Source organism: Dipodomys merriami, unplaced genomic scaffold (genome assembly GCF_024711535.1).
Source record: "Dipodomys merriami isolate MVZ:Mamm:240054 unplaced genomic scaffold, mDipMer1.0.p SCAF_21, whole genome shotgun sequence".
NCBI classification, from domain to species: domain Eukaryota; kingdom Metazoa; phylum Chordata; class Mammalia; order Rodentia; family Heteromyidae; genus Dipodomys; species Dipodomys merriami.
The window spans coordinates 8,958,687-8,985,452 of record NW_027203493.1 but is presented as its reverse complement, the minus strand read 5'-3'; the positions used below and the strand labels follow the sequence as shown (position 1 = coordinate 8,985,452).

At 50.9% G+C, this 26,766-nt stretch overlaps 1 protein-coding gene across 5 annotated transcripts in view; it reads left to right on the top strand.

Moving 5' to 3' along the window:
* Prdm11 (PR/SET domain 11) overlaps positions 1–25,601 on the top strand; it is a 70,999-nt gene extending 45,398 nt beyond the window's left edge. For 4 of the 5 annotated variants that reach the window (XM_070032521.1, XM_070032522.1, XM_070032520.1 and 1 more), the window contains exons 6-8: positions 12,776–12,963; positions 15,760–16,386; positions 17,508–25,601. In XM_070032521.1, coding sequence (XP_069888622.1) covers positions 12,776–12,963; positions 15,760–16,386; positions 17,508–19,672 — 2,980 coding nt within the window. In that variant the 3' untranslated portion in view covers positions 19,673–25,601. The remainder of the gene's footprint in view (positions 1–12,775; positions 12,964–15,759; positions 16,387–17,507) is intronic. The other variant, XM_070032524.1, reaches the window with a different exon arrangement.
* Positions 25,602–26,766: the final 1,165 nt, after the last annotated feature.

The following is a 26,766-nucleotide window of genomic DNA, read 5'->3' as shown; positions in this document are numbered from 1 at the left end:
GACTGGCCTCTGGCTGAGCACTGTGGATCAGAGGCTTTCTGGTGAGGTCCATGAGCTGTGGATGCTGGGGGAAGCAGTAGACAAGGGTGGGGCTGCAGGGGCTTCCTATGAGGGAGGGTGCTGTAGTTCAGGGCTGCATTTCCCAGCCAATGAGGAGAAGCATGTGGAAGATGGGCATCACAGGGAGATCTCCATGGAAGCAGTACCACTGTGATCTATCAGAGGGGCCTGGTTAGCTGAGAGCATGTAGGCCTCACCGCCTCTAACAAGGTACAGATTCGGGGACTCCAGCAGCGAGAGAACTTCTGCCTTATAGTATGGTCAGCTCAACCCTATGCCACTGCCTCCCACACCACCTGGCCAGCCATTTCCTGAAAGAAGCCCCCCCAAAAGAGGTTGACACTGCTCCCTGACTTGTTCCTGGCCCCTGGGCCCAGATCAGCTCCCCCCCCTGCTGTTCATGCCCAAGTGCTAACTGCCTGCTTCTGAACAGATCCCATCTCTCTCTCCCCACCAGCCCCCCACCCCCGACTCAGGATACCACCAGCCTGAGCATAGTGGTTTCAGACCTGTAATCCTAGCTACTTAGGAGGTGGAGATCAGGGAAGTGGGGCTCCAGGTCAGCCTGGGCATAAATATTGGTAAGAATCCATCTCAACCAATGGCAGAACACTGTAGTTACCTGCCTGTTATCCCAGCTATGAGAAGAAGCATAGAGAGGAAGATAGAAGCCCAGGCTGGTCCAGGCATTAAATTATGACTCTACCTCAAATACCAAAAGGGAGGTGAAGTGTAGCTCAAGGCCTTCCTTGTTAGCACAAGGTCCTGAGTCAGTCTCGGTACCGTCCTCCCCCACTCCCCAGAAAAGATGAAGAAATAACTCTCTCTAACATGGTTATTGGTGGGGTCACAGGGAGTGTGCTTCAGGACCTAGAAGAACATCTTGGTATGGGCTTTCAAAAGGCTAGAACATTGTAAGCAAGAGAACATGAGGTTCTTAGTCCAGCTGTATATAGGCAGCACAGAGCCCCACTGGGCTCTTCCATCTCACCATTCCAGCCAGGCAAGTTTGGGAGAGAGTGTCTAAGGCATCCTGGCACCAGGCTTCTGCACTGTTAAAACTACCAAGGTGCCAGGAGCTAAGGCCCAACAAGCTAACCTGTTCCACATCTGCTCTGAGCTTGGGGCCAAAACTCTCCCAGGGAGTTTCTACATCTGAACCACTATGGTCAGCACTCCAGAACTTCTGGGCTGGGGATGGGCCCAGGGCACTGGGGTTTTGCAAGCTCTCCATAGAGATTCTCATGGCTCTGTAGTGGTCTTCATATCACAATGATCAGAGCAGGGCCAGGTCTTGTCCAAGTTCATGCATACAGCAGCAGAGCAAGGACCAAGCCAGGATTCTTTCTGCTATACTGTACAGGGGTCCAGGTGAAGCATGGTTCCTTGGCCTATGAGTGGTCAAATGATGGGCTGGGCTGGGCTCCCCCCACCTCATGTGCATGGTTTTGTCCTGGTCCAAATGGCGCCCAGGTGGCTCCAACTTGTGGGACCTCAGCTGGAGAAGTCTTGAGCAGGTGAGGCTTGGGTGCATGTATGGCTTCTAATTGGACAGCTCCTTCTACTATTTGGACACTGTTAATTCATTGCACAGGTGGGATATAGGGGCCTGGGAATGATGGGACAGATCATTTCTTTACAAAGTAAGTCATGGAGCAGGAAGAGGATGGCATTAGTTGACCCTCTGGCCACCCTTTGCTGGGCACCGTGATCATTTGTCCACCAGAGGTTGTTTTGTTTCCCTGTGGGCATTTGACAATTCCGAGATACTGTGGATGAATACAGCTTTGTGCATGGGTGCTACTTGTTTACATGGGATAGAAGCTAAAGATGCTGAGGAGCAAGCAGTCTATTCTTTATAGTATCTCCTCTCCCTACCCCTGTTACTGGAAACTTCCAGCTCCAGATGCCCATAGTGACCTGATTGAGAAATGGGTGTTTGGTTCTCCTGGCAGCCTCAGGAAGTAGCTCTAGAGTGGTTTGCAGAGGCCCCTCAGCTACCCAAGGACACTTGACCTCTAGTCTCAGATGTGTCAGAGTTCTAGGCCCCCGTCTCTGCCTTTGTCTTGGACTGTGTGTAAAAGTCTCTGCCTTTCCTCTCCCAGACTTCTGGGCCCTCAACATTTCCATAGTGGTGTGGGGAAGGAGGTGAGGCTGGAGGATCTTAATGCCACTGGCCTCTGACTTGTAGTTTTAGAAACCATCAGAGGAGTGAATCCTGCTCCAGACCCTGGTATTCTGTTGGAGGGGGACCTTTTGAACCTTGCCAGTGTAATGTAAAAGCCAGATAGAACCACAGTGTGGGGAAATTGGATCCTGAAGCCAGAGTGGATGCTCCATTAGATGGAAGAGCATCATTGTGCCCCTTGTCCGGGGCCTCTTGTCTGCTCTGTCTGTGGAGATGGAAGCCAGGGCCACATCTGGCATCCGTCAAGGTGGCCCAAAGGATGCCCTCGGGCTCCCTGCTATTCTCCCAGTAAGCCACAGTAGCCACGTGGAAAACAGTGCCAGTGGGGTCCTTGAGGGAGGGAAGCCTGCCTGCCTGCCAACATACACACCCAGAGCTGGGGACTTGAGGCATGTGGGGAAAAGGAAGTGAGCCTCACAAGTGACAAATAAGCATTCTGCCATCACATCCCCATGATGGGCGCCACCAGCTGATGCCACAGGCCACTGCAGCCCACTGCGGGGAGTCTTCCTGTCCAAGTAGTATTCCTTCAAGCCATCCATCCAGCTTGTGTCTCTGTGTAAGTGCTGTGTTATCTCCTTTCTAGGGCATTCTATACATTTCACTTTCCTTCCTTAGAACCAGCCGGGAGAGGTTGGTGTACTTGTTCCCATTCTGAATGGGGAGAGTAGGGCAGCACCAGTTCACTGAACTTGAACTGCCCTGGTGCTCACCATTGGTGAGAGGTAAGGCAGGTCCTAGCCTGTAGGCAATGAATGGACTGAGGCCAGCACTCCCTTCATCTCTCCACCCACCCTCCCCATGGAGGAGCAAGGAGTCCAGGGTGGGCCCTCTCTCGCTAGTAGGAGGAGGGTGTGGTGGGGGCCAGGTTGCCCCAGGTGCCTCCTGGGAAGGAGGAGGACCACCTGCGTTGACGGTCATTTACCCAATTGTACTTTGTGGGATATTCAACCCAAGGAACATGGCGCCCCTGGCTGAGCGTAAGAGGAAGCCCAAGTTCTCCAAGGAAGAGCTGGACATTCTGGTCACAGAGGTGACCCACCACGAGGCACTGCTCTTTGGGAGGGAGACCATGCGGCTGTCCCATGCTGACAGGGACAAGATTTGGGAAGGCATAGCTCGGAAAATCACCTCCATCAGCCAGGTCCCCCGCTCCATCAAGGACATTAAGCATCGGTGGGATGACATGAAGCGGAGGACGAAGGACAAGTTGGCACTCATGCAGCAGTCACTGTCCAGCCCTGGAGCTGGGAGCCGGGCTCCTACCATTGTGCTCACTGCCCACGAGAAGGCCATCGAGTCTGCACTGCTCACAGCCCAGTCTGGGCACAGCTTCCCCAGGGCAGAACTGGACGGCACCGACAGCCCCTCCACCAGCTGTGAGTATCGCTCACCAGGCTACAGCCTCCTCTCGGGGCCTTCCTCACATACACCCCTTCTCTCCCTCACTCCTGGCTCTCCCTGCTTCACCCACTCTTCCCGCCCATCTCTGGTCCTACCTCCAATCCTTCTGATACATTCATTCTAGAGTATTTACTGTACTGGGGAGCTGAATGGACAGGGCTGGGTATAAAGCTCTTCTGAAGTTTTTGGGCTTCGGGTATTAACATGCTGGGACAGAGAGGCCCAGGAAGGGTTAACAGGCCTTATGTGAACAGAGGCAGGCGCAGAGGAGGGGAGGGGAGGGTGCACAGGCTGAGAACAGCATGTACAAGGCCCGCATCAGGAAGGAGCTTGGCACGTTCCAGGAACTGCAGAAGCCAGGGAAGCCCCAGCCTAGCCAGCAGGGGGAGGGGCACAGCCTTGGCCCTGGCTGCCATGGAAAAGATCCTTTTGCTGTCTCCATGTCTGGACCTGATCACTTTATTTCTGCATTGCCCTCTGCACTCTTCTGTGCTGTGCTGTCTTCTCCCTCTTCTCTCTGGTCGTGCCTCTTTCTGGCCCCCCCCCCAGCGTTCTAAGTCCCCTCTCTCAGTCTTCCTTCCCTCCTCCCATCCTGCTCCATCTATTTTGCCTCTCCCTCTGCAGTTGTCCCTCTTCCCTCACCCCTCCCCCATTTCCTGTGTCTCCATTGGACTTCAAGGCAGAGATCTTGGGGCTCACCAACAAGAAGGGGCAAATCAGGTCTGCCCCATGTGGAACTGTACCCGCTTTATTTCTGCTACTCCACACATCCACCCCACCTCTCTTACTGCCCCCGTTGGAGGTCAGGGGCAAGGTGGGAGGAGGAGCTCCAGAAAAGCCTGCAGGGTCCAGCAGACCAGTGGGGAAGGTGGTTCCCAGGATTCTGCCTCCCTTCCTGGGGCCCCTTGCCATAGGGATCTGCTCGTTTCCTGTTTGGCTGGGGCTGCTGACAGGTGGCCACTCAGAGTCAGCTTCTCAGCACTGGAAAGGAACAAGGAGCCTCTGATGGTCTGACTTTTTTGTTATCCGCACGAGGACGCTAGACAGCAGACACAGAGCATGCCCTGCTCTGTTCGGGATGGGGACTGGAGCCCGTGTGGGCCCAGCTCCCTGGGAATCAGATTTCCTAAGTCCCCCTCAGTTAGGAAAAAAAAAAAGCTGAGGCCCAGCACCCCGTAAAGTCCATGCCCTGAATCCATGGTCTGCTTACCCCTCCATCTCTCCAAAGGATGAGATTGTAAGAGGTAACCCAGCCTGGCAGAAGCCCCTCCCCACCTTCCGCCCCGCCACCAGCTGTTTCCAGCCTGGTCAGGGGGTCTTGGTAACACAAGGCGGTGGAAAGAGGAACAACATTGGCCCAGTGGGTCCTGCTCCTCCCATCCTAGGGGGCTATGGATGCCACCAGGCTGAGCAGACTCAAGAGACACTGGCTGGTACTGCGCCTGGCCTGAGAAATCCCAGGACCCTTGGGGAATAGAAGGTGATCTACAGGGCAAATGTGCTGTCCTCCCTGCCATCTCCCAGGGGCTGGCCCTGAATTAGGGAGGGCTTGCCTTTACCTGACACTGGGACTAGCCTATCACTTTTTGTTTTAAATCAATGCCATAGGAATCAGCCCATGACCTCCATCACTGGAAAGCTCAGATCTTCTGTGAAAGGGGCTATGTCCCTGTGTCCAGTGACAGGTAGCAGCCTACCCCATGAGTCCTGCATGACAAGAACTCATGGGTAGAGTCCTAAGGAGCCTGACCTGGTAGTCGACTTTTGGGGCCAAGAAAGACAAGGGGGGAATACAAGGATATCCAGTACTATGTCTTCTCTTTCTTCTGTTACAATGGCCTTGTGGTCATTTCAAGTTGCAGGTTCCAGCAAGGCCACATGGTGGCCCTAGCAACTCAGAAAGGGCCTTGCTGATTTGAGGAGTTCACACACACAGAGCATCCCCAAGCTTCTGGCAGGTGTCAGGTCCCAGCTCTGCAAAGCACCTGTGTCTGCACCTTATTTACTCTGTGTGGGGGTAGGGGGTGGGGTTTGAACTTGGCCTGGGCACTATCCCTTAGCTTTTTCATTCAAGGCTGGTGCTTTACCACTTGAGCCACACAGCTCCACTCTGCTTGGGATTCATATTATCTCCAAGTAAACAGCAAAAAGACAGAGTCCTGCCTGGATTGGCTTTGAACTGTGATCCTCAGATCTCAGCCTACTGAGTAGCTAGGATTACAGGACATGAGCCATCAGTACTTGGCTTATTTACTCTTCTTAACCAGGCCAGACAGCCAAGTGGATGGGTGGGTAGGCGAAGCCACCACACTGTCACTTTGCAGAACATGAACTGCGGAAATGAAGTCACAGCACAGGGGCTGCACCAGTGGGTTTCATGGTGCTGCCAGGACTTAGGGTCTCCAGCTCCCCTGGCCTGGGCTTCTCCCCTGCAGTATATCTGTCCCTGCAAGAGCAAGGGGATCTCTTCTCCCAGGTGCCCTATCCAGGCACCCCGGGGACTGGGAGAACAGGCACTTCTCCATGCATGGTGCCAGTGTGAGCCGAAGGGTGGTAGGGAAGGGGGACATTATGGTGTTCTCAGGGGTGGGTCCACTCCTGGTCCACTCTTCCTCCCTTTTGTAATCATTTATCTTCTCTACTTCTGTCCTCCAAGATGATGAAGATGAGGAGGTTCCGGGGTCTTCTCGGAAGCCTCTTCGCATGCCCCTGCCACGGCCTCCAGAGGAAGATGCTCACCCGGCCAGGCCTACCCTCCTCCGTTCGTCTTCCTCCTCAGACCAGTCGGAAACTGTGGGCTCCAAGACAGAGGGCTTACCGCATCCCTCACCCCAGACCCAGGCCTGCAGGACCCCGCGGCCACATCCCAGCTCGCCCCCTGGGACCCTGGACTGGCAGCTCCTCCATGTTCACACACAACAGACTGAGATGTTCCAACGGTTCTGCCAGGAGCTGGTGACTGTGCACCGAGACATGGCCAACAGTATGCACGTCATCGGCCAGGCCATGGCCGAGCTGACCAGCCGTGTGGGTCAGATGTGCCAAACGCTGACAGAGATCCGGGATGGGGTTCAGGCATCTCAGCGGGGGCCAGAAGGGGCAGCTCCCATGGGACTCATTCCCCAGGCTCAGGTGCCCCTACCGGACCCTACACAGGTCACCCCGATGCCAGCCCCAGCACGGACTACCAGATCTCGGAAGAGAAAACACATTTTCTAACCTGCAGTCTGCATGAGGAGGAGGAGAGATGGACCAGTTCTGTCTCTTGGGTCCGGGAACAGGACTGATGGCACTGGGGGACACTGGGGCACTGCCATCTCCTCATGGTGCAGGCTGGCTGCTGGTGGTGTAACAGCACGTGTCTAGCCCCACTCCCGCGTCTCTGGCAGAGGCTCAAGATGCAAGAGAAGCTACCTGCTTGATGCTTGCTTGGCCTGGAGGGTCCTTCTCCTCTTGGTCTGTATCCCGTGGTACAGGCCTTGCTGGACAGGGGGGTAAGAGCGGGGGAGCATCGGAGGGCATTCCCGCCTTGGATCTCAGGGCCTCAGTAAGTCTGCGCTTTCCTAGGGGCGTGGCCTAAGGGTGGGCGGGGCAAGTGCAGCCCTTAGTCCAGGGAGCTTAGCCCCCCACTTGGGTGGTGCCCAGCCTTGGCCCTTGCTTGCCCCTGTGCAGTGCCCGCGTGCTCAGCTGCTGTGCTTGCTTTTTACGGAGGGGGAGAAGGATGGGCTGACATCGGGGAGAGGGAGGGGATGGTCTTGTATTCTTAGTGCACTGTAAGCATTTGTCAGGTGCCTGAGGATGTTAGGTGGTCTCAGGAGGAGGTTCTCAGGATGGGGAGGGGAGATGGGGGGGGGAAAGGGGGAGGAGGAAGACAAGTCTGGTGTTTTCTTTTTCTTTATCATTATTATCATCTGCATTTCACTGGTGACCAAAAAAAAAATGACCCAGGCAGGTAGTTGGGACTCATTTCCTTGCCAGAAGCCAGATCTCAATCTGGGGGCGGGGGGTCTTGCTTCTCACCTGGCCTCTTCCACTCCCCATAATGCCTCTGTCCTTGCCTCAGCTCCCCTCCACCCATGGAAATTGAGGAGGGGGGGCATCCCACACTAGCCTTAAGGTATGCAGCCGGTGACTGAGGAGGGGTAGGGGCAGGTCTCAGGGAGCTGGCAGGTAGCTCCTCCTCTGGCTTCTGAAAGAATCCAGAGCCCAGCAGGGCTGTCTCCAGGCCCATATCCCAGCATGCCTTGCCTCTGCTTGCTTTGCACCAGCAACACATACCCCTAGCTGCGTGTTGCATTGTGGACCTCAGGATGAGAGACTGTATTGTTCTGAGGCATGGAGGGAGGTGGCAGGTGGCAGACGCAAGCTTAGCTCCCACCTGGCTGCATCTCCTCTCCTGTATTCTTCACTCCCTGGTATGGGGCTTGTCCTGGGAGATCCTTCCACCTTCTTCCTGTCCCCAAAGCCTGCTGAGGACACTCTAGGAGCTGCTTATAAACCTAGACTTTGCACTGTCCCACGCAGGGAAAGTGGAAGGCATCCATTATGTCCCTGTGCGCTGAGCTCCATCTCCCAGATTATACATGGAAGTTCTTCTTTGGGGGATTTCCTGTCCCTCCCCTCCCCCACAAACTGAACCCTGTTTTGTCCAAAGCCCAGTGGCTTGATAATTGCCTGGAATTACCCTGCTGTCCTCTGCTGGAATCATAGATTGCCTTCCCAAGTTATTTTTGTTAAGATGGCAATAAAAAGAAATGGATCTCACACTTTGAACACAGCCAGGCTCCAGGATCTTTCTTTGGTGTGTATTCTCTTTCTTCGCTTCCTAATGGAAATCTGAGATGCCCAGTGCAGGGCTTAGGTGAGGAGAAGCATGTGAGTGAGAAGGGCTTTGTGCCCTGGCATTTCCCTCATTCCATAAGCTCACAGGTGCCCATGTCCAGCCCCATGCTAGACTCTCAGAGGGAAGGACAGGACTACATGAGCTCAGGGAGGCAAAGTATCCACAGGCTCGATTTCATTTCTCTGCATATCAGAAGTGGCATTGTGTTAAGTGAATTTTACTCTGTGTTCCCTAAAAGGAAGTGAGGGTTTCGAGAGGTGGGGAGGGGGGGGGGGAATCATCTTTTCTGACAGGAGACTCTCAAAAGCCAGGCACTGTTTAGTTGCCTGTACACTTAAGAGACCATCCCAAGACATGAACCTTGCTTTGCACACAGCCCCGCCGACCTTGGTGTCCTATCTGTTGCAGGCAAGGCCCTGCCTGCTCGGATCTGAGGCCCCTCAAAGTGACAGAGAAGCTTCTTCTGGCTCTCTTTGGGAGGGTGTCCTCCTCACCCCCCTCCAAAGGATGGGCTCCTGACTTGTGCAGGGCCTGTGGCTAGCCACAGGGGTTTCTTCCACACAGGAATCCCCAAGTCCTAACCAGGACTCCTCTTTGTGTGTGGTCTCTAATCTTTGGCTTTGGAATCAGGCTATCCATCCTCTGCAGTTCTTAGCCAAAAAAAAAAGTTTGTCCTTGCAACTCAAGACCTGTCTAGACTTTCCAAGGAGGCGCAAAGCTGTGGTGACACCAGTCTGGGGTCTTTTCTAGTCCTCAAGGTCAATATGACTAGCTGGTTTCTCCCTCTCATCCTGGAGACCAAGGGGCCAAGGGAGGTCAGAACAAAAGGGACAGTGGCTCCTTGGAATGAAAAAGACTTGTGTTTCTGAATCTTGGCATCAGTGGGGATTGGAAGCTGGCAAGGTAAGCAGGAAGAGGAAACAGCTGTCTGTGCCCAGGCTGGCTGGGTGGTGTTCTACACAGGCTAAGTGAATGCCTAGTAGGTGCTTATATGGCCCAAAGTTTCCCCCAGTCTGGAGACGTAATCACATGAGATCACAGAGCCCAGCCTCTTCTTGGTTTGTCTGTCCCTTTTCTTCCTTCATAGCTAAAACAGCATCCTTTCCGCTGGATTACAGTAGAGGCTGAACCTGACCTTGGTTGGTCTCCTCTAACACAGTAGGTGCCCTATGAATTACTTTCTCCGGCTAGAACCCATAGTCATTTCCTGACCCAGGTAGAAAAGATGGTATAATTGATAAGTCTCAGTGGATGAGGTCTGACAATTTCCTCTGCGCTTCTCTCTCTCATACCCAGAATCAGCAATGAAACAATGCATTATCTTCATGAGAGGTTCAGCACAGAAGCCCCGCCCTCATCAACACTATCACTTACCCTCCATTACTTCAAAGGTGCCAGAGTTGGGGAGGGGGTGGGGTTTAAAGTTCTGACCAATGAGAACTCACTTTGCAAGGTGGTTTGGCTAAGCATGATCTATCCTGTGTTTGGTGCTGTTTCTCCAACAAAGGAGTGATTTTGTATCTCCTCTGACCTTCACCCCTACCCCCAGAGAAGCTGCTCAGCACAATGAACAGGAAGAGTTTCCATTCCCTTCATACCTGGTGCTTCTCAGTGATGGCTTTTGTATCACAGCATGGGTTGGGACAGGCATGATTCTTTGTAAAGACATTGCTAATAGGATCTCATAGAGAAATGGGTCTAACTACCATGTGTCACCATAAGATACTTAGAAGAGGGAACCTAACTAAGAGATGACAGATGTTGGCTTTGCTGGCTCCATTGAGCTTTACGGAGTAATTAAATCAAGAAGAATGGGTTGTGGTCCATTAAGAGTCACCATGTAGAGCTTATGTCATTCATTGAGGTTCCAAATAACCAAATCCCATAAGAATGCTGATCAGATTTTGATTGGCCTTTGAAAATACTTTGTGATCGATACAAAGACTAGGGCATGGTGTATTAGTTCTTGTAGGGTAGAAAAGAATCTACAGCCGGAAAGAAGAGTTGGTTTGAATCATTCTAATCTTTGGATGCACTCTAAATAGACATTGCTCTTTGGAATAAATAATATGTTCCTCATCTATCTTCCTCTCTTAAAGTTGAGTGACAGTACAATAGCCTATAGAGCTTAATGGGTGTGTAGTGACTCACTCTTTTCCCTGGGACAAAGAAACCAGAATGCAAGTTTGTGTTCCCATCTGCCCTTTTCTTAGTTCCTCTGGGGTCTGTGCTATATCCTGTTGCCAGAATGGACTCAGTGCCCCCCCTGCTCCAAGCCTATCTAGGAAATTGGAGATAAGGGCAGGATGGATAGGAGGGTTGCAAGTGTCCCTGAGGTGTCTCCAATGTAGATTCTCAGTTCTGCTGTCACTTCATGCTGCTACCTCATACTGGAATCGGTGTTTGCATATTTTCCTTTTCTTTCTGTGTGTGGGAGGGACAAATAGAACCAATTGCTTATTGAGAACACCTGCAAGGTACAGAAAACGACAAAGAAGATTCACATCTAATGGATAATCATTGTTAAAAACATTGATGTATTTCCTTTAAGCAGTTTGCCAAGGCTTGTTTTTAAAACATTATTACAACCATAGTATAAATACCTTTGGCAATGCATCAGCTCTGTTTTACCGTGTCACAACAGAGTCTTTTGAAAACACTTTTTCTATGAATAAGTAACATTCCATGTCATTGCTCTGGCATTAGGCACCAATAGATGCTCAGACTTAGCACAGTTAGCAAGTGCACAGTTAGCAAGTGCAGCAGGCAGATGCAGAAGTGTGCATGGTGTGCATTCTTTGCTTCACCCGAGTCCCTTGTGGCAGGTCGTTCTGCAGTGTCAGAATGGAAAAATCACCCTTTCCACCACATTGACCAATGTAGATACTATCATTAAAAAGCCTGCGCCAATGAGACCATATGCTACTCTGTGCTTACGAATTACTGATTATTGCTATTGCTCGTGTTGAATAGTTTGCATTAATTATCAGTTTGAGGTTGCTTGTTTGTTTGTTTGCTGTGAATTAGTATTTGCCCTGGACTGCTTAAGATCTACTTCTCTTATGCTGATCAAGCCAACTTTGACTCCTAAATCAAAAGATGTGTTTATTTTTAGATAGCAGTTACTTAAATGCTCATAGTAGCACAGATCCTAAATTTGATCTGTGTACCTCCGCTTCCTTAGATTACTCCACCTTTTGCAGGTGGATAAGGTGACAGTCTAGATGTCCAAATGTCATTTTAAGGAAACTGGGGAGAGGGGCATAGGTTAGGAGTTAGATAGAACATTATGAGATACCTGGACATTTACATGCCCCCACATAACAAACCATGATATATTGGGTAAAAGTTCATGCCACAAAGCGGATCTGCCATTTATGAGCTATGTGGCCTTGGACAAGTTGCTTAGGTTCTCTGGGCCAAACTCTCCTCACGTTAAATCATTTAATTAGGTTAAAGAGTGGTTGCCAAGCTCTCCTTGTCAATTCTTTACCCCCTCTCCCATCCCCATTGGACACTCTGCAAAGACTTTAATCTTTTAACATTTCTTAAGTGATCTCTTGGGCACCCTTCTAGGATAGGTTATTTCTATTAACATTGTGAAATATGGGAAAACAACTATCCAAGGACTCATTGTTACCACTGTCAGAGGCCTGAGGAGGTCCATGGGCTAAAAGTTAGCAAGAAATGATTACTGATGGAAGTAATGTCAACGTTTGTCACTGTGATTTGATTATTATATATTATATACATGTAATGACTGATCATAATGTACTTAATAAGTAAGTCGATTTTTTAAAAAGTGGTGAATGGATAAGATGTGGGTGGAGATCTAGAAAGAAGTGTGGCTTCCCAAGAGAAACTACATCTAGGACTAGCTAGAACCACCATAAGCAGTTTCTGGGAGGGCCACGATGACTCCTGTAAGCTGTGTGATATACGCCAGTGTAATGTTACACATTTCTCCTGAGCCAACTTTTTCCAGCAATAAGTAACAGACATTAACTGTCAAAAAAAAAGTTAGCAAGGAGTAGAACAAGGTAATCTGTGTCCCAGCCACACTTAGTTATGCAGGGCAGGTGTCATTTCTGATATCAGAAAACAGATTCTGGAGGTCACACAGGATAAGTGATAGCTGGCATTCTTTCCTCCAAAAAGCCGCCGCCTCTGTTCACCTGCCCGCCTACTTGTGACTGGTATCTCTCCACACCTGTGTCTTGTACTAGCAGGCACTCAGTCAGATGTAGCCCAGGCTCTTACCTGTCCTCTTGCTCTCCCAGGTACGTGGTCATTTCCCGAGAGGAGAGGGAGCAGAACCTCCTGGCATTCCAGCACAGTGAGCGCATTTACTTCCGGGCATGCAGGGACATCAGACCTGGGGAGCGACTGCGGGTGTGGTACAGTGAGGACTACATGAAGCGTCTACATAGCATGTCCCAGGAAACCATCCACCGCAACCTGGCCAGAGGTGAGTGTGCGCTCAGGGAAGGACGCGCCCATCAGGAAGGCCACACCTACCATAAAGGACATGTCCACTGATGAGAGGCCACGCCCACAGAGGGAAGGCCCAGCTGAGTCCCCAGGAATGTAAGAGACAGATGATTGGTCCAGACCTGAGCAATGCACTAGTCTCCTAGCCTCCTCTTTCCTGGGAGTTGTTCCCAGAAACCCTCACCACACACATTTCAGAGCACTGTCAAGAGAGACAAATCCCAATCCTCACAGCCAAGCAATTAAATTGAATCGGCACTAATCCTATTTCCACAATTCAAATGGATGAAAGGATGTTTTAAACAGTCCACGCTTCAGTAATGCTAGCAATAACAAAACATTTGCTAAGCTTTGTATGTTATGTGCTCCTTGGATTGTCCACACATTCCTATAGAATCATCATGAGAATAGTACCTACCATCAGTATGTCAGGAGAATTCCATGAGCAATTCCTACCTTGACCAGGGAAGCCCTCCATCATAAACTTCTAAAACTAATGATCCTTTGTGGATTATCAGCCCATCTTACAGATGCATGAACAACATCACATTGTGGCTCACCCAGGGTCATGTGTTTTGGGAGAGCTGAGCTAGGTTTCTAACTTGCTCTTGTCTGACTGGTCTAACCTCCAATGGCCTCCCAGATAAAACTAGTCCCTTCTCTGCTTCTTCATTGTCTCATTCCTGGAAGTCTTAAAGATAAATCAAATAAAGAAGTGGGTGGGAAGGTGATCCAGGTGTGAGGAGACTGATGGGTGTCCACTCAGGCTCCACTGAAATGAATTACTTGAAAGTGGTTTGAAATATTCCCCAACCTCTAGCTGTTTACCTCTTCATTCCATCCACAGCCTGGCCAGGGTAAACTAGAGACCCCAAGTCCTTCTTTCAAGGACTTCATTTTCACTAAAGCCATACATCACATACACAGAATCCACCTGGTCTTCCAAGTAAAGGCTTCACCCCAACATATCATATACCTGACCAGAATCTACTTAGTAGGGGAAAAAAGACTTCATTTGGGATAGGAGTGACTCATTAACATTAAATTCTCTTTAAAGACAAAGCAGAACAGAGCCTGCTATGCACATTGAGTGCTCAATGGCTGCCTGGCTTGGTAAAAGGTACCTGGTGATTGGTCGGGCAGAGAGAGGATGCTCGGTAGACAGCCTCATGTCTTGTCTTCTTTGGGACCGGGGGTTGGGCCCATGCTGGTTTCACTTGGGAAGGCATGCTTCCATGATAAAGATGCAGTGGCTTCCGTTTGACCTGTGGAGATGCCTCATGCAAAAGTGCCCGAAACACAGTAGGTGCTCAATAACATCTTTGTTGAATGGATAAAAGAAGAAGTAAATGAAGACAGCCAAGAAGTTTCCAAAAGACACTTGAACCCAAAGAAAAGAAAACCAAGAGAAAGTCATTCTCTGAGGACACAGGTTTCATCCCTGCTTGAATTCTTCTGGATTTGTGAGGTCCTTTGGTCCCTCAGTGTCTTCTCCAGAGCAACACAGCTACATCGTCCTCAGAGAGCCATGTAACCCAGGGCGCTGCTCAGAGGAGGGAGTGAGCTTTCAGGAATGGAGGCTCATGGGAGGTGTGTCAGAGAGGCCTCAGAGGAGGTGCACGGAGACATGTGAAGACACAGAAGGAAGGCATCTGTCCTTGGCCAGGCTGAGTAGTAAGCAGCAGAAAGGAACCCAAAAGGCAATTAGGAGAGGACTAGAGCTTATGGGAGGTCATGGTGCTGAAGGAAGCCCTTGGATTCACTCTTGGAGCCCAGAAGCTGTGCTGCGTGTGTCTTTATAACCTGCACCGTTAGCAGACTCTGGGTCTTTTTATGGAATCTTAGATGGTGAGACAGTCTTGCTTTGCAAAGAGTGCCAGGTAGTACCATGATGGCGAGATCTGGTCACTTAAGGTCTTACATAGAAGGGTTGTTCATAACTGGAGGCTGGTATCTTGGAAAAAAGGCCAAAGCGTGAGATAGAATGAAATAGAAAAAAAAGAAATGTCTTTTGTCAGGTAAGGAAACCTAGTTGTGTTTTGAGGTGGCTTTGGGTCTTGCGGCTTACCTGGTCCTTATCTTTTCAGAAGCCGCCATCTTGGATCCTGTAGGTATTCATTCCTGTCATCCCTCTCCTTCCAGCCTTAGTCACTTCTAAGAACCATAGAAGTTCAGATCAACTTTTTTCATGTATTCCTGTGCTTCTGACTGCTAGGAGAACAACAGCAACAACAAAAGACAGTTGCTATAGGATGGACTTTTCCCTAAGTAGCTTGCCTCTGGTGCAGCCAGAGAGGAGGAAGGAGCAGGGCTCATGGCATTTCATGTGTACCTTTTACCAAGTCAAAGCATCTGTCTTCTAATTGCTCAGCTGTCAGGGAAGCCTCTGAGATGTAGGGGGGTAGGGGGAAGGAATCAATACTTGGCTCTAAGGTATGTAATTGCTGGGTGGGGTTCAGGATGGTAAGGCCCTTTGAAAGCATTTCCAGTTGCCTTCCCTCATACATCTCTCTCAGCTTACAAGGATAAGAGTTCACCTCTGTGAGGCTTTTTTTTTTAAACAAAGTTCTTTCCACTTTCAGGGTCCCATGGCCCTAACTACCATGATTCACTGTCTGATCTCCTTCTCCATTTTTGTAACACCTGCCCCCAGAAGGCCAGAGACGAAGGGATGCACCAGGCAACTCGCTCACAGAAGGCCTGTTCTGTTTTTGGTTGCTTTCTCCATTCGGGGCTTTTCCCCTCTTCCTTACACCCTGGTTTTCCTTCCTAGGAGAGAAGAGGTTGCAGAGGGAGAAGTGTGAACAGGCTCTGGATAGCCCGGAAGACCTGAGAGGTCCCATTCACATCCCTGTCTTGAGACAGGGCAAAAGGCTCTTCAAGCGTGGTTTTGACGAGGGGGATGTGCACCCCCAAGCCAAGAAGAAGAAAATCGACCTCATTTTCAAAGATGTGTTGGAGGCATCCCTGGAGTCTTCGAAAGTAGAAACCCACCAGCTGGCACTGAGTACCTCTTTGGTCATCAGGAAAGTCCCCAAGTACCAGGATGATGCCTACAACCCATGCACAGCGACTATGGTTCATGGTGGGCAGAATGTCAGCCGGACCCAGGGGGAGGGAGATTGGAAGATCCCCCAAGGGGTAGCCAAGGAGCCAGGCCCGTTGGAGGATGAAGAAGAAGAGCCTTCGTCTTTCAAAGCCGACAGTCCTGCCGAGGCCTCTCTCGCCTCAGACCCTCATGAGCTACCAACCACCTCCTTTTGCCCCAACTGTATCCGCCTGAAGAAGAAGGTCCGGGAACTGCAGGCAGAACTAGATATGCTTAAGTCTGGGAAGCTGCCTGAGCCCCCTGTTCTACCACCGCAGGTACTGGAGCTCCCCGAGTTCTCAGACCCTGCAGGTAAGTCAGTGTGGATGAGGTCAGTGTCAGAGGGAAGAGTGGACGGTGCGCAATGTAGCAGGTGGCCCAGAGCACTTTGTTATAACCACCTGCTGAGAGACCAGAGGAGTCCAGCGTGGAAGGGGCCACGCCCAGGGTGGGGTTCCATGTCCTCAGGTTCCAGTGTCCAGCTCATTTACAGCACTGATGGAAGGCCTCATGTGTCACCCCTGTATTCCTCCTGGTCAATAAAGGAAGTTTCACTGCAGGAGGGGGTGTGTGCTGTGTTCTTGACCCATTGCTTTTCTTTGGTGGTGCCACTGATGTCCACCCTAAAGTTCGACTTCCCCAGAATCCTGAATGGGGTGTCCAGTAAGGAGCCCTCATGGGTCCCCAAAGCCATGCTGGATATCCTGGCTTGTTCTTCCCTTCCACAATCCATGCTGCTCATGCTATGCTAGTTCCTCAGCCTGCTGTTTCAGAAGGTCAGAGACCTGAAGTGTTCAGCCACATGGTTTTCCCCTAACTGTTGGCATCCTGAGTCTCTCGAGAGTTGGAGAGAGACCTCAGTGCTCTCGTGCAGTGGAGCTGGGTGGGAAGTACTTCCTGCCTTAGCCACACCCCTAGAAGAAGGAGGAAGGAGGTGGCACAGGTATTCAAAGCATGCATCAGAAGGAAGCTGCGTTTTGATTCTGCAAAGGCTTGGGGCCTTATCCAAGCTACAGTCATTCGAGGACAGCATGCCTCTTGTGGCCAGATGTGTGGTGGGCAGAGGAGTCTCCAGGTCCTCCACGTATAACGAGAGTGTTTGGTATACCCTGTCTTCCTCCATCTGTTCTCTTCTTCCATCTGATCTCCTCTTCTGCCTGGGATCCATTTCAATCCCTGAGGAGTCAGGGATTGGAAGTAAAGGCTGGCTACCTAGAGCACAATGGGTAGTGACCAAAGACTGCCATAGATTACCCGCAGAGAGGGAAATCTCACACAAGAGTGCTTGTAACACATTCTAGATTGGGCTTCAGTCCATCCACATGCTTTCATGTGGCCCCTACTTACTTTCAGGTCCTGTTTCCTCTTCCTGTTGCAGAAGCATTATGTTTCCCCCACCGGGTGTAAGTATTTCTTTCCCATCTGTCTTCCAGCCTCAGAGAGCATGGTATCCGGCCCTGCCATCATAGAAGATGATGACCAGGAAGTCGATTCGGCAGACGAGTCTGTCTCCAACGACATGATGACCACCGCTGATGAGCCCTCCAAGATGTCCTCCGCCACCGGGCGCCGGATCCGACGCTTCAAGCAAGAGTGGCTGAAGAAGTTCTGGTTTCTGCGCTACTCCCCGACCCTCAACGAGATGTGGTGCCACGTCTGCCGCCAGTACACGGTGCAGTCCTCCCGCACATCCGCCTTCATCATCGGCTCCAAGCAGTTCAAGATCCACACCATCAAGCTGCACAGCCAGAGCAACCTGCACAAGAAATGCCTGCAGCTGTATAAGCTGCGCATGCACCCCGAGAAGACGGAGGAAATGTGCCGGAACATGACCCTGCTCTTCAACACGGCCTACCACCTGGCCCTCGAGGGCAGACCCTACCTGGACTTCCGGCCTCTGGCAGAGCTGCTGCGGAAGTGTGAGCTCAAGGTGGTGGACCAGTACATGAACGAGGGAGACTGCCAGATCCTCATTCACCACATCGCCAGGGCGCTCCGTGAGGACCTGGTGGAGCGCATCCGCCAGTCCCCATGCCTTAGCATCATCCTGGACGGGCAGAGCGATGACCTGCTGGCCGACACCGTGGCCGTCTATGTACAGTATACCAGCAGCGATGGGCCCCCGGCCACCGAGTTCCTGTCTTTGCAGGAGCTGGGTTTCTCCAGCACGGAAAGTTATCTTCAGGCCCTTGACCGAGCCTTCGCTGCCTTGGGCATCCGTTTACAAGATGAGAAACCAACGGTTGGTCTGGGTGTGGATGGGGCCAACATCACCGCCAGCCTGCGTGCCAGCATGTTCATGACCATCCGCAAGACACTGCCCTGGCTCCTGTGCCTGCCCTTCATGGTGCACCGGCCTCACCTGGAGATCCTGGATGCCATCAGTGGGAAGGAGTTGCCCTGCCTGGAGGAGCTGGAGAACAACTTGAAGCAGCTGCTCAGTTTCTACCGCTACTCGCCACGCCTCCTGTGTGAGCTGCGCTCCACGGCCTCTACCCTGTGCGAGGAGACGGAGTTCCTGGGGGACATCCGTGCTGTGAAGTGGATCATTGGAGAGCAGAACGTGCTCAATGCCCTCATCAAGGATTACCTGGAGGTGGTGGCCCACCTGAAGGATGTCAGCAGCCAGACTCAGCGGGCGGACGCCTCTGCCATCGCGCTGGCCTTGTTGCAGTTCCTCATGGATTACCAGTCCATGAAGCTCATCTACTTCCTCCTGGATGTGATCGCCGTGCTCTCGCGCCTGGCCTACATCTTCCAAGGTGAGTACCTCCTCGTGTCCCAGGTAGATGACAAGATCGAGGAGGCCATCCAGGAGATCAGCCGACTGGCCGATTCCCCAGGAGAATATCTGCAGGAATTTGAAGAGAACTTCCGGGAGAGCTTCAATGGGATCGCCATGAAGAACCTCAGGGTGGCCGAAGCCAAGTTCCAGTCCATCAGGGAGAAGATCTGCCAAAAGACCCAAGTCATCCTGGCCCAAAGGTTTGATTCCCGCAGCCGGATCTTCGTGAAGGCCTGCCAGGTATTTGACCTGGCCGCCTGGCCCAGGAGCAGCGAGGAGCTTGTGAGCTTTGGCAAGGAAGACATGGTACAGATATTTGACCACCTGGAAGCCATCCCCACCTTCTCCCGGGACGTCTGCAGGGAAGGGCTGGACCCCCGGGGCAGTCTGCTGATGGAGTGGAGAGAACTCAAGGCTGATTATTATACCAAAAATGGCTTCAAAGACCTCATCAGCCACATCTGCAAGTACAAGCAGAGGTTCCCCCTCTTGAACAAGATCATTCAGGTCCTTAAAGTCCTCCCCACATCCACAGCCTGCTGCGAGAAAGGCCGCAACGCCCTCCAGAGGGTCCGCAAGAACCACCGCTCCCGCCTGACCCTAGAGCAGCTCAGCGACCTGTTGACAATTGCCGTGAACGGACCGCCAATTGCCAACTTCGATGCCAAGCGAGCCCTGGACAGCTGGTTTGAGGAAAAGTCTGGCAACAGTTACGCCCTGTCGGCCGAGGTTCTCAGCCGGATGTCAGCACTAGAGCAGAAGCCAGTGCTGCAGAATGTGGACCACGGGTCCGAATTCTACCCAGATATGTAAGACACTCCTGCTGCAGAATAAGCTGTTGAATATTTTTTTAATCTAGACTCATAGGCTTTGATATATTATATAAGTATATATTATGTTATATTATATATATATATATATATATAAACTCACACTGAAATTTAAAAAAAAAGTGGCATGTCCACCGGAAGCTTCTGGAAGCTTCCAGAAAGGAATCATGTTGGAAACTGACTCTTGTCTACACTTGGCAGCTTCAAAATGACCAGGCAACTTGTTTTCACTCACAGGAGCATGTGCGGGAGCCACTCACGTTCCTGCCTAACCATCAATCAACCGCATAAGCTAAAATGATGGCTCTCTGCCGTCACCTTTAGGTAGCTCATGTTGTTTATGTTTTCATTTGGGGGTTGAGGGGTTTACGGTTGGGGTCTGGGGTTTACGTTCTTACCTTTCCTTTGTTCGTATAGTTTTACCACGGGGTGTTTCCCCACCTCCATGTAGGAACTCTGGTCTAGTTACATCAGGGTGAGTTGTGTGTCTGGATTGGAGTGTCTTGATTTTTCTCCCTCCCCCAACTGACTTGAAAGATTTTTACTTATTATTATTATTATTATTGTTATTATTATTATTATTAATGACAATTCTTTCACTGTTCTGTAGACATAAATGTTGGTCAAACTGTGAACTCATCACTCCTCCCCAGTGCTTCTCCCCTGATCCTTCGGTAGTTGGGTTTCTTCCTTTCATGCTCCAGGGACTAAAGCTATTATTACCTGTTACACTGAAGGCAGTCTTGCCTTTCAACTGAGCTTGAAATCCGGGGAAAGGGAGAAGGCTTAAGCTACTTGCATTCCTGTTTTTACATAGCAGAGAGTAAAATAGTATAATCAGATCTGGGCTGCTGGGGAGACAAAGAGCCAAGAAATCCAGACCCCAATAAGGCAGTGATTTTTTTTGGCTAAAAACAAGTAAAATGAAATGAATATATCCAATATATCTATATATATTATTTATACTTTGTCTTTATAATCCTATAGTGTTGGAGGTATTTTTTTCCTTTAATAATCAAGGTGTATCTGCTATGTGGTGCAGAAGTATCAACGCAACTTGTGCCCTGGGTTTTACATAACTCAAATGAGAGTTCCCAGAGAGATCCTTGTGTGACAAGGCAGACCTGGCAGGAAAGCAGTGGGGGCATGGGCAAAGTCCCTATACCTGTGAACTCTTCCTTTCCTGAACAAGGTAGAGGTGTCCTAAAGCAAAGATCACACAACACACACGCACACATACACACACACACACACACACACACACACACACACACACACACACACACATCAGATAAGCTTTAGAAATGGCTATTTGCCTACTCCCTGGGGCAGGCCATGGTTTAAGAGGAGTTGATCAAATGTTCTTTCGTTCATTTCACCTCCAGTATACCTCGCAAGGGAGTTTTCAAAAGCGTGCGTGAGCTGTTCAAAACTTCTGTTTGTGTTTCTACATCTGATTTATGCATATCTTATGTGCAGAGACCCTGTAATAATATGGATGCAGGTCATCTTTGAGGGAGGGGGGTGAGGAAGATCTGTGCTCCCTGCCTGTGGGCAGTTGGGTGGAAGGTGTTTGGATCTAGCCACCAGCAAGACCCTCATCCCCTCAACCTGCTTGGCCGCCTCTTGGACAGTGATGATTTCCTTCTTTTCTTCTGAGTTTTTCCTTGCCTCTGGAGCTTTGTGCCACCATGGAGAAACATAGTGGAAATGTCATTAACACTGAACCTATTGCTTTCCTTTTCTTGGTCCTGCAGTCAGTCCTGTCAGTCATTCCTCAGATCCCTCCCCCGCCCCCTTGGTCTTGGTGCTAAGATAACTTTAGAATCATTGCTGCTAGTCAATAGCTTTTCATTATATAAATATTATATATATTACATTATTTTTTGAAATATTTTCATTTGTTTTCAACAGTGATGTAGCATGTTCAAAGAAAAACTTACACAAACCTGAGTTCCTCCAACTGTCCCACTGCCAGACCTCATATGCTGCCTTCTTCAACAAGTCAATGCACCCCTGCCTGGTGACCTTCCCCCTCCACCCACTACTGTCACACTCACACCTTTTCCTCCTCCTCTTCTGACCCCTTGGTGTCAGCAGAACTAGCCAGGGAAGACCCTTTCTGATGCTTGCAAATCTCCACTTGTGTCACCCTGAGCTGGGGTCTTCTTCCCCTCCCTGACTCCTCCCATCTAGACCAAAGCCTAGCTGAGGTCAAATGTAATGCTGTTGTCAAGGAGACACAAAGTTACCCGCCCCCATGCAAACACCCAGTCTGGGGACATCCTCTCCTTTCGCAGACACACATACCCACACAGTCTGCAACCTGGGAGGTTTCACCAAACATTTGCAGGGACTGAGGCAGGTTGAGGGCAAGGGAGACTGGCAAAGTGGGCTTTGTGGGAATGAGAAATAGCAGTTGGAGGTCTTTTCTTGCCAACAGTTGCCTTACATCTTCTGCTCCTCTCTGCGCTTCCATACCTGCTGAATGGGGGCCTTTTGCCCAGTTGGGAGGACCCTAACCCAGGACTGAATCTGTCTGTGTCTGAGCAGTGGTCAGGGCTGTGACTGTTCCCTCCCAAGAGACCATGGCCCACATGAGCTCAAGCCATCAGCTAGAGGGAAGAGATGCTTTGAGCTTATGCCGTTGCCTAGCCTGAATCTCCAGAGGGAGTTAGGCAGGGGAACGGGCGTCTAGGCCTGGAGGAACAAGTTGTCCTCTGGCAAGCATGTGGCTGCCTGCCCCCGATGGCCTCTGGCCTTTGAAGAAGCTGAGCTCTCAGGTGTCTCAGGTCAGGCCAGGTGCCTCTGAAACTTCAGGCGCTCATGCTTCTGTTGAATTCAGGCAGGCCCGGGCTGTGGCAGGTGCCCTGTGGACGGCTTTGTTCTGAGACAGGGAGTGACAGGCAATGATGTGAGTGGCATGCCGCTGCAATGTGTACAGGGTCTTTTCTTGGCCTGTAGGCTCCCTAGGAGGCTCAGGGCTCCTTGATTCTCCTCCTCCATAAATTCTGCTGGTGATGACCCCTAGTGTCTGTCCTAGGCACCTCCCAGGCTCAGATGATGGGACCCTGGGGGAACCAGACATCTCTCTAGCCTAATATCTTGGATGGCAGAGCATCCTGTGGAAAGTCAGGCCTTGGTTCTCACTTCAGATGAGATAGCTCTATATCTCAGCTCCTGGCACAGGAGGTACAGCTTGGACTTAAAATAAATGCATCTCTAGACTGAGATCTGTCCTATTTGGACTGATGGTGACTGTGTTTGGGTCACAGAGAGGATGAGAGATGAAGTGAACTGTGAGGCTCAGCTTTGTGACCAGTTGTGCCAAGTGTGTACATTTGCAGAGCTAGAAAGGGGAAGGAACCTTCATGATCAAAGTGGAGATCTTGGCACCTGTAATGCTAGCCACTCAGGATTGTGGTTCAGATCCAGCCCAGGCAGGAAAGTCTTTGTGACTTCTCTTATCTCCAATTAATCACCCAAAAGCAACAAATGGAACTGTAGCTCCATTGTGGTAGAGCACTAGCCTTGAGCCCAAAAGCTCAGGGACAGTGAGTGCCCAGGCCATGAGTTCAAGCCCCAGTACCCGCCCCCCTCAAAAGGCAAACCTTTTCTTTAATGGGGGGAAAACAAGAATCCATTGCCAACTCATGTCTGCAATGCAAGAGATCTGCCCAGCCCTGCCTAATGCTCCTGCCCCTCAAATCCCCAGGCGCTGCCCGCCTGGTAGGGCAGGAGAGTCTAGGCAAAATGAGCAGTTTTGTACTTTTTCTTTTTGTATTGGCTGCCTGTGACATCTCACAACGCTGGGTCCATCTGTCTTATTCCAGCTTCACTTGGGAGTGTGAGCAGCATGGGACTCCAGGACCCCTGGAAAGCCAAATTTATTGTCAGGACCTTGAGTCTGTGGCTTGGGGAGGGTCTCTGCCCTCAGCCCCCACTGTACAGCTCTACGTTGGATTTTGAGCCTCCACCCTTTGACTTGCTTATGCTGATTCTTGGGTTTAGAGAAAGATCCTGTCATTACTGAAAGCAATGTTGAATGTTTTCCTTTTTGGAGGTATCCTTAAGAAGGAGGAAACAGGGAAGAGCAGGACAAAGGTGAATACAATACGAGAGACTAAAATAGGCCACTGACTTACCCAGTCTGGGCCTGGGGACTGGCATTATGTTATCTGCCCACCTGAAGCCTAGTGAGACCCAGGAAAAGGCCAGATGGGTTGAAATCTACTATCTCTCTTCCAGAGTCCCCACTCCCTTTGTTTTCCCTCATAGCCTTCCCCACTTTCAAGAACAGGCATCATCATGTCTCTAGCTCTGCTTTGGGTTTGTGGTGTGGGTGACTTAGTTGGATTTGTGCTTTTCTTTGGTCGGTGCACCCGTTTTGGCAGAAGGTTCCAGTGACACTGGAACTCATGCATACCTGGGTCCCTTCGAGAGGCAGCCTTGTCTGTCTAATCTGGACGGCTAAGCAAGCAAGCCAGGCCTCTGTAGGCAGGAAAGGAGGGACCAGAGGACAGAGGAAATGCCCTTTCCCTGTATCCCTGCTGGGGAGTTCTAGTCTGGCCTCCTCCAGTTCTCAGGGGAGAAGGTACGTCAGGAGATACGCAAGGTTGTTAGCTTGAAGTGAGGCCCTCCTCCTGCCTCTGTCCGTCAGGGTGACAGAGCTAGGATTTTAAGGAGCTTTTGAGGTGGTCTTTGCATGTTTGCCAGATGGAGAAAGAGTACCCCTTGGGGAGGAAAATGGTACAGCTCTCCTCTTCCATCTGGCACTCCCCACCCCCATATCCCTTCAAGTGGTATCACCCTGGGAATACCTATGCAATCCAGTCTCCCCAGGAGACAATGCATGGAAGCAGGGGTAGGTGCAGTGTACATAGTACTTATGCTACAGCATATATATTGTATATACAGACATATACAGTACATATACACACAGAGTAAGAGATGAAATCACGTCTATATATCTATAAATAATATCCTATATATTTATACATTTCTATGTTTTAAATCGATATAAGAAATAGAGTCTATAGAGCTGGAAAGCAGCAGGAAAGCCTGGTGCTATGTGTGCAAAGGGGGAGGACACAGGGTCTTCCCTCCTTCCAGGAGGGAGGGAGGTGGGGTTGCTTAACGGGCAGGCTTTGCTAGCAGTGGGACCTCCTTCCCAAGGTATTGGAGAGGAGGGTGGCTGGGTCCTGGCCCTCTTGTGCACTTTCTCTCCTCTTCCACAGGCTCGGTCTGAGGTTGGAAGGAGATAGCCCCAGAGCTCCAGCTGCAGTGTCCCTTCTCCCCCTCCACCCCCCCCCTCCAAGCCTATGCTTAACTAAGGTGGTCACTGCTTTGCAGTAGAGTATAGGGTAACCCTTGGTGGAGGGACCACTGCACAAACTCCCCAACACCCTCCCCCTCCAGGAATGCATTGGCATCCATGCCAATAGAAAGAAAAGTGCACCTGGGAATCAAGAGTGGTCCAGTTGAAATGCTCCTGCTGCCCCCTAGAGGCCAAGCCTCAGAAGTACAGCCGTTCTCTAGCCTCCACCCATTCCACCGCTGCCCCCTACAGGGGAGGGGGAAGATGAAGAGTGCAATGTCGCCCTCCATCCAGAGACTTCTGGCCAGGGCATGGGGCACCTGCTCCCAGGGAAGGGTGGGAGGGACATTATCCACATACTCAGAAAGTCAATGGCAACTTAAGTTCAGAAGCAGGGGCTTGGCTCCGCCCACTCAATGCAGCCAGGGCTGCTGCTGGCTGTACTCAGGACAAAGCTGTTCCCCTAGTCTGGCACAGAGGCCCAGTGCCCCCCACCCCCACCTCCGCTGCAACAGCGCATTAGTTCACATACACTGTTCCCATTCTGTGATGTGATGCCCAAACCCATGCACTTCCTCAGCTTGTCCCTCCGTCCACCCAGAGCTGGGTGGGTGGGTGGGTGGGTAGGTGGGTGAGGGCCCGGTCAGATGGCAGCATGACGGAGGGCTAATGCAGCCCTGACAGGAGTCAGACACCCATTCACTTTCAGGTTCCTCTCTGTCGTTTCCCTTAGAGGTAGAAGAGAGGGTCTGATGGGCTGCAGGGTGGAGGGAGCCCGAGGGTGGAGGCTTGCACTCCAGACCAGCCTCTGCCCTTGGGCTCCATGGAGACAGTCATCTCCCATCCCGAGCCTCCCTTAGCCCTGTCTTACTCTGCCTCATCATCCTAACAACATACCTCAGTCTCCAGCAGACCCACTCCGCACCACAGTCGGAGTCCAGGTCTGCTCTGCCAGTGCCCACGTCCTTCGAGCCACAGCTGGCTGCCGTCCAGATCAGAGCATCCTCCAGTGCCTGGCTCAAGGTGGCCCCGGCCCAACCTGAGCCTTCCCACTGCAGGAGGTCGGCATCGGGCCGGAGGATGGGCATCCCCAGTAGCAATCCCACAATGCACTGTACCTCAGAGAGAGAGCACATGCCACGGGGCATCGAGGGCACAGGGCCTCTGTGCAGAGGAGGACAGCCAATTCCAAGACTGCTTACAAGAAGACAACAGCCAGGCTGCCTGTGGGCACCTTGCAGTCTAAACTTTTGTCTCTTGGGAAGAACAAGCAGTCTGATTCTGTCTTCTTCAACCTGGCCTCTCTCCTTCTCTCCACACCCACGCTGCTGAATCATTTTCATTTCAATCACAAAGAAAAAATAAGTGGGGGTGGAGGGAGACACCTAGGAGTCTATTATCACATACCTATTGATATGTTAATACTTTCTTTCTTTAAATAAGAAACAATTCAATGTTATTATTTCCTCAGACTACGCTTTATAGTACCTGTGTGGCGGGGGGCCTAGAACACTGGATACAAATAGAGCTATGTTGGTTTATCATAATATGTACGCAGAAACTTTCCTTTTGTCATATTATCCCTGTAAGATTGTTAATAAAAGCATTGAAATTTACTCAAAGTTGAATTCCTGCCTCATTGCCCATGTTCTGAATGACTCCATCGACCATCACCTGGATGGCAGGGAAGAAAAGCCTGCCTGGTGTCAGGTTAGAACTAGAAGAGATCTCAGTAGCTGCTTCCTGCTCTTCACCCCCTC